This window comes from Podarcis melisellensis, assembly GCF_964234715.1.
Source record: "Podarcis melisellensis genome assembly, chromosome: 2".
Classification (NCBI taxonomy): domain Eukaryota; kingdom Metazoa; phylum Chordata; class Lepidosauria; order Squamata; family Lacertidae; genus Podarcis; species Podarcis melisellensis.
In genome coordinates, this window is record NC_138529.1 from 28,808,676 (window position 1) to 28,816,430 (window position 7,755).

At 47.9% G+C, this 7,755-nt stretch overlaps 1 protein-coding gene across 1 annotated transcript; it reads left to right on the forward strand.

Moving 5' to 3' along the window:
* On the forward strand, nucleotides 1-7,681 carry SGSH (N-sulfoglucosamine sulfohydrolase). Its single transcript, XM_081899751.1, has 8 exons — nucleotides 1-137; nucleotides 1,738-1,898; nucleotides 2,015-2,120; nucleotides 3,414-3,567; nucleotides 3,956-4,112; nucleotides 4,576-4,657; nucleotides 5,471-5,674; nucleotides 6,497-7,681. The coding sequence occupies exons 1-8, from the start codon at nucleotides 26-28 to the stop codon at nucleotides 7,054-7,056; spliced, it is 1,536 nt and encodes a 511-aa protein (XP_081755877.1). The 5' UTR covers nucleotides 1-25; the 3' UTR covers nucleotides 7,057-7,681.
* Nucleotides 7,682-7,755: the final 74 nt, after the last annotated feature.

Consider the following 7,755-nt stretch of genomic DNA (forward strand, 5'->3'; position numbering starts at 1 on the left):
AAGGGGCCTGGGCGGGTGTCTCGCTATGCCGCTGCCTGCGCGGGGATGGGGGGCGCCGCCGCTGCTGTTTCTGCTTCTGGGTCTCTGCTGCGCTCGGAGGGATCCGGGCAGACCTCGCAACGTGCTGCTGATCGTCGGTGAGCGAGCAGATTCGGGGGCCCAGCCGGGGTGCTGCTCTCTGGAGATGAAACCCACGCCTCCCCCTGTTCCCCACTCAGTTCGCCCTCGCGGGAAATAGCCCCGAAAGCTCTGAGGAAGGAAGTGGGAAACTTCGGGGAGGGGCCGGACTTGCGCCCCCCCCCCCGCAAACCCAGTATGGACTACTAGGCGCTAAGATATGTCCCACAACCACCATTCCCTTCTCATGCCCCTCTTGGTTGGGGCACTTGGTGCACCAGTCAGACCATGTTGCCAACTTCTTTCCAGCTAGGGCTACTGTGCTGTTAACAGAATTCAACAGGCACAGCTGTTCCCAGACTGGAGATGATAGGCCTGTGTTCTGCTGGGGGGCCGGGGAGTCCTTGTGGTGGACACTGAAGACCTAGACGGGTATTAAGAGATATTGGGGTTTAGCCCATAGCTGTCATCTTTCAGATTTGAAAATAAGGGATCAGCAGCCTCACCTGTCCTGGGGACAGTCTAGGGGATATCTAACAATCCGGGATAGCAGCGGGAAACGGCGCTGGAATAAGGGAATTTCCCGCAAAAAAAGGGAAGGTTGACAGCTATGGTTTAGCCATAGGTAGCATAAGTGAGTCAGTATGTGATGATGATAATAATAATAATAATAATAATAATAATTAATAATAATAATAATTTATTTATACCCCGCTCATCTGTCTGGGTTTCCCCAGCCACTCTGGGCGGCTTCCAACAGAATAGTAAAATACAATAATCTATTAAACATTAAAAGCTTCCGTATAGAGGCTTGGACCTATGCCTGCCTGCTCTAAAGCATACCCTCTCACATTTCTCCAAGAAAATAGGGACGTCCTAAGAAAAAGTGGGACATTCCAGGATCAACTTCTTTAAATCCTGGACGTTCCCTGGAAAATAGGGACAATTTGAGGGTATGTCTACAGGATTTGGTAATACAGGCCCAGCATTAACCAGGATTGTGTGAGATTTGTGGTATTCGTTTCCCCTTTTTCTCCTGCTGCAGTTCCTCCTCTGTTCCACAAACTGATTCATATGGACCTGTTGGGTGGCTCAGATTCCAGGGTTGACGTTTCCACTGTGACTGCATGACTCATTTGCTCGAGCATCTGGGGGTAATGTTGCTTACGGGTACTTCCACACAACAATTTATTCAGGACTCAATTTTTTGGTTTTTGCAGAGGCCACACGACATCACCCTCATCAAAATGCTGTTCTGTAATATCTTCTCATTTAATCTGGATTTACCATTTTAGCAAAAAAATTAAAAATCCATTAAGTAAAGAAAAAAAGAAACAGTAAATCCAGATTAAGGGCAGGGATGGGATTTTGATGAGTATAGTGTCATGTTATTGCATTCATCCACAATAAAGGGTGCTGTGTGGAAGCACACTGTAAATTGCTTGAGTTTGGGGTGCAGCACAAATTCAGTTTTGTTAGGAAGTTGGGCACTGCTTGAGCTGCAGAACTTGGCCCCAAACCCCCAGCTACCTGGTTCATAGCTACCGTTGTTCATAGGCAACAGTGGTGTTGCAATGGGACACTGATCTCACAGCTTGACCTCTGACCCTTCCATGGCAGCTGACGACGGTGGCTTTGAGAGCGGCGTGTACAACAACACAGCCATCAACACCCCAAACCTGGATGCCTTGGCCCAGCGCAGCTTGATCTTCCGGAATGCCTTCACCTCCGTCAGCAGCTGCTCCCCAAGCCGGGCCAGTATCCTCACAGGCCTGCCTCAGGTAAGACTTGCCGGATGGCAATAAGGGAACTGCTTGCTCAGTCCTTTTCTATCACCTTGGAACTCCCTTTCCTGCCTGCCCTGCTCATATTGTGAATGGTTCTCTCTTATCTACAGCACCAGAATGGGATGTATGGGCTACACCAGGATGTGCATCACTTCAACTCCTTTGATAGTGTTCGGAGCCTCCCCTTGCTGCTTAGGCAGGCAGGGATTCGGACAGGTAAGCTGGTGGGAGCAGGAGAATTCCTCCCTGCAAATTCACCTGCAGCTCAAGATACCACTCATCTTCTTCTATAGGGAATCTGGGAAGGGAGCCTCCATACCACACAAATAATTTTAGTTCTTTTTGCTTTGCAATCAGCTAAGAAAATGAAACTTACAAAAAGCAATAAAAGCATTTTTTTTAAATGCAGGCAGTGCTTCTCCGATCCCTAGTTTATAATGTGCATTGATGAGTTTTAGCCCCAGTTCTGTGGTTGTACATAGATGGAGAAAGGATTCTATTTATTTTATCTTTTAAAAAAGTTTTTCTTGTTTTGCAAAACTACATGCCTTGTCTCTTTTCAGGTTGTACATTCTTTCTTACACGTCAGTTACATTTGTTGTGAAACATTAGTGTGGAGTACAGTATAAGGTTGGGGAAGGAGAGAAGGGGAGGCTTGTATTCTTTTGTATAGTGTGCGTGGGGGGTTTTGCGTCAGCATCAACTGGGTAGGTCCTCTTTCTGTTTGTATTTTGCATTTCCTTGGTAGTGAGAGGTATTGTGGGGCAAGGTGTTCTTGGTTGTCTGTGGCCGGCTGCAGTGGGGTTTATTTTATTTACCACGAAGCTTTCACCAATATTTTTCTACCAAGGACTGCCCTCCCATCATGGGAAGGGGAGGAGCTTCCATCATCCGTGTTTTGGAGCATGCTCAGTCCACAACAGAAAAGCAGGTTGAGTATACGTGCATACATGTCTTCCCTGAATACCCCTTCACTGAGAATCTTGTTTTCCATACCAGAGGCTAAGCCCTGGCACATGGGAATGCATTCTATACATGCTTAGTCTCCCACCACCCAGTAACCACATTCAGGCTGTACACATGCATTCCTCTCCCGTTGAAAGGAGGCCTACATTTATGCAACCGTGTTTGTTTGCATCTCTCCATTTGGGATTGAGATAGCCTGTGCCTTGGCAGGAAGTTCTGTTTTAGGAAACCACAGTTCTTGGGACGCAGCCAGTAGCTCTTAGACAGCAGAGACCTTGTGTTGGATTCATCTAGGGCAGGCTTCCTCAACCTCAGCCCTCCAGATGTTTTGAGACTACAATTCCCATCATCCCTGACGACTGGTCCTGCCAACTAGGGATCGTGGGAGTTGTAGGCCAAAAACATCTGGAGGGCTGTGGTTGAGGAAGCCTGATCCAGGGTAATCACTAGCTTCCAAGTGCATCAGAGCGCTGGCGGATTTTTATGTGATCTATTAGCTTTTCCTTGCTCTTGCATCTGACTGCTGGCATTTGTCTGCTTCAGGGATCATTGGGAAGAAACATGTTGGGCCAGAGGCTGTGTATCCCTTTGACTTTGCCTACACTGAGGAGAACGGCTCTGTCCTGCAGGTGGGGCGGAACATCACCCGAATCAAGCTGCTGGTTCGGAAATTCCTCCGCAGCCAGGAGGAGGAAAGGTAAGAACTCATCATATGGTGCTTGTATTGCATTGCAGGCTCACTACCTGTGTAGACCAGGGCACTCTGGCGCACACAAATGGAATTTAAGGATGCACAGCCATCAGTTACAGTCTACATGTTTGTTGCAGGGAAATTTACGTAAACCTGAGAGGCAACAAAGAGAGCTTGGGGGAAAATGGTGGTGTTTATTTCATGGAGAATAAAAAATCAGCACAGAGGTTCAGCAGAAAAACTGAAGGGAGCAGAAGCTGAGGGCTGCAGTTAGCAGAAAGAGGAACTTCAGCAAAGCTGGAGGACACCCAGTGTACTTTTGCTAAAAGTGGTGGAGGTGATGCTGTCTCAAGCGTTTGAGTGCATTCACACCACCTGCTTTTTCAACCGGCAGGCCTTTTTTCTTGTATGTTGCTTTCCACGATCCACACCGCTGCGGCCACTCCCAGCCCCAGTACGGAGCCTTCTGCGAGAAATTTGGCAATGGAGAGCCTGGAATGGGCTGGATCCCAGACTGGAAACCCCAGCACTACAGCCCAGATCAAGTGCAGGTGAGACATGGAATGGGAGATACAAGAGGAAGGGCGGGATATAGATTTAATAGGTCATTAACTAAAAACACGTGGGCCGGATTCAGCTACCCCATTCCACTAGCAGAAGCCTTCATGTGGGCTCCTCTCTCTATGTGCACCTCCCCATAACAGCACGGAGGGGAGGGAGATTGTTCAGCCTGGCAAGCAGAAATATGTGTGCTGATGGATCAATCCCCATAGGAACTGCATTGAATTCCGCCCTTTTCCTCTCTGCCATGGAACCCAGGGGGCATGTGCAGCATCCCCTAGCCTTTCCCATTGCTGGACAAGGAGTTGTGCAGCAGATCATTTGCGCCCAATGGAGGGAGGTTAGCCATGGCCATTGCAATTTCTAGGTAGCTTTGTGGGCTTTTATTCCCTTGGTTTCCCTTCCTGATGTAGCTTCTGGTAACAGTTGCTCCCCTCCCCTTTCTGCCCTCAGGTCCCATATTTTGTACAGGACACACCAGCTGCTCGTGCGGATCTGGCAGCTCAATACACAACCACCGGGCGCATGGATCAAGGTAGGGTGGTTATTGAATCAGAGCAATCCTGCCTGCAGGAGTGGAGGGCAAGGCTGGAGATGCAGCGCTCTTGAAGCAAGAGTGAGAGCTTAGGTGTGTTTCAGGGAGAGTCTGGTGCATTTTTGCACCTTTGATATACCGTGTGGCATCTCTTGTGCTTAAGGACCTAAGGGAGTCCTTCTGGAGGAAGGGGTGGCAATCAAGTTCTCTTCAGCACAGGGATGCATGTGGCCTCCAGGTACACACGTGTGCTCAAGTTGCCCTTTAAAATCCTGGAAATCCCAGTGAGGTGTGGAAAGAAAGCACCAAGCGACTCCAGACATTATATCTATGAATTTCATTATCTTCAGCATTTGTGGTTAGCAATATCCAGACTTGGCTGCCCCAACTGAGTGAAAATATTTCATGCTGAGCAGCTAGATGAGCTGCTTTTGGCTGCTGGAAAGCCTGGGGAAGCAAGTCCCATTCCAGTACAGTGGTACCTCGGGTTACAGACGCTTCAGGTTACGTACTCCGCTAACCCAGAAATAGGACCTCGGGTTAAGAGCTTTGCTTCAGGATGAGAACAGAAAGCTTGCGGCGGCTGCGGGAGGCCCCACTAGCTAAAGTGGTACCTCAGGTTAAGAAAAGTTTCAGGTTAAGAATGGACCTCCAGAACGAATTAAGTTCTTAACCCAAGGTACCACTGTAATTAGATGGTGGCGATGAAGCTCCCATCTGATCAGAGTGGTTGATGGTGCAGACAGGAGTTGTTGGTGAAGGCTACAGGCCTTTGGTGCAGCACCCTCAGGTCTCTTTCTGTGGCACATGTAGGCATTGGTCTTGTCCTAGAGGAGCTGAACAACGCCGGCTTCCGCAACACTACCCTTGTGATCTACACTTCCGACAACGGTATCCCCTTCCCAAGCGGCAGAACTAACCTGTACTGGTCGGGTACGGCTGAACCCCTCCTTGTCTCCTCGCCTGAGCATCCCTCGCGCTGGGGACAGGTCAGCAGTGCCTATGCCAGCTTGCTAGGTGAGAGCCACTGAGTTATCGACTTCTGTATTGACATCGGGGAAGTGTGAGGCAGGGGAGGGTTTTGAATGTGGGGGAGAGACTTTGGGGGTGACTTTGGCTTCCATTTGCACTCATCTGTTCTGTGTGTTTATTTTTAATTTTCATTTATTTTTTATGCTTATCCAAAGCTATACAAAAGTTCATACCCAATACAAAGTATATTTTTATAATACACCATGACAAAAGAAACACTTTAAAAATCTAATCTAAAAAGGAACAAAAACAAAAAAGAAGAAAGAAAATGAAAATAAGATTTTAAAAGACTTCCAGTTCTATGTCCTTCAGTTACATATAGTATTCACCTATTAAACTCCCAACTATTCTATTTTCTGTAAGCCAATATTTTTTTCCAATCTTCATTTTTTTAAATATAATTTTTATTTCATTTTTCCATTTTTAACATCTAAATATTCCAATATTTTTTCCCCAATCTTCAAATCCAGATATTACAAGTTCATTATCTTTCAAGCAAGAAGTCCATAAAAAGTTTCCAGTCTAAATGTGTTTTATTTACAATGCATACTGCTGGATTGCAAATAAAATCTCTAAAGTAGTTTAACAATAACAAAAAGCTGTTTACACCGGGTTGAATTGTGCGTTTTAAATTGTTGATTTTTATTGTGCTGTTTATAGTCATTTTAGATTGTACACCCTTTGGGGAGGAATTTCTTCTTTCAATTGTGGGATTGAGCCACCTACGTTGGCAGTGCCATTTAAATAAATGTTGCTATTATTATTATTTATTAATGGATGCTTGATGTTTCCCCTTCCCCTCTGTAGACATGACCCCCACCATTCTGGACTGGTTCTCTGTGCCGTACCCCAGTTACAGCCTCTTTGGGAAGCGGATGGTGCAACTGACTGGGAAGTCCCTGCTGCCAGCCCTGTCTCTGGAGCCGGCGTGGGCCACAGTGTTTGCAAGCCAGAGCCTCCACGAAGTGACCATGCACTATCCCATGCGGGCCGTGCAGCGGGGGCCCCTGCGCTTCATCCACAACCTGCAGAACCGCACGCCTTTCCCCATCGACCAGGACTTCTACGTGTCGCCCACATTCCAGGACCTGCTGAACAGGACCCAGGCAGGGCAGCCCACGCACTGGAACAAGACGCTGCATGGCTACTACTACCGGGAACGCTGGGAGCTGTACGACCACAACCTCGACCCCACGGAGAGCCGCAACTTGGCTTCTGACCCCCGCTATGCCCAGGTCCTGGAGGAGCTCAGGGGGCTGTTGGTGAAATGGCAGTGGGAAACGGACGACCCCTGGGTGTGCGTGCCCGACGGCGTCCTGGAGGATAAGCCCAGCCCCCAGTGCCGACCGCTGCATAACGAACTGTGATTTCCCCCCTCTTCCCTTTTGTGGTGGCTGCTAGTTCCTCATTCATATGAGCAGCGCTAAGGAAAGCTCTGACTTGCAAAGGCTTGCAGTTTGCAGAGCTAAGCACTGTTGCGTTTGCAGCTGTGGGAAGAGCTGGAGTCAACAAGACGAGGGTGGTTTCTTATGTGCCTGCCTTCTTAATTGCTGCAGACATATCAACCGTCTTAGCCAGCCCCCCCCCCCATTGCTGCCAAAGGGAATGATGTCGCAAGTGCCTAATGGAACAGCCAGCAAATGCTGCTCTACAGAATTGGGCTGGTCCCATCCAGGTTGTGATTTGCACATTCAGAAACAGTGCCTTTTGCAGGAACGTGTACAGGAATGCGTTAGGCCTAGATCCGGTTGAAAAATTTAGGAGAGTACACCGTACAGTCTTCTCAAGAGGATTGCAAATGGTGGAGTCACTTAAAAGCACCCAACTCCAAAATCTGCCAGTAGGTGGAAAGCTAACATGCGGTTCCTCTCCATGAATTTCAGACTGCTACAGGCCTATGAGACAATTCTAAGCAGTAAGTTTGAAAGAGCTTTTTATGTGGCTCCTACTGAATATTCAACCAACAAATAAAGCAGTAGATTCCTTCATTGAGCTGATATCCCTTCCCTTGTTACTACAGTAATGACAACCACTAGAATGTCTTCTAGTTTCTCCCACACTTGCTG

Excerpts from the sequence above, each read along its gene's own strand:
- SGSH (XM_081899751.1), top strand. The coding sequence starts at position 26 with ATGCCGCTGCCTGCGCGGGGATGGGGGGCGCCGCCGCTGCTGTTTCTG. Across the intron at positions 1,899-2,014 it reads TCCTCACAGGCCTGCCTCAG|CACCAGAATGGGATGTATGG; the intron begins GTAAGACTTGCC and ends TCTTATCTACAG. Across the intron at positions 4,113-4,575 it reads ACAGCCCAGATCAAGTGCAG|GTCCCATATTTTGTACAGGA; the intron begins GTGAGACATGGA and ends TTCTGCCCTCAG.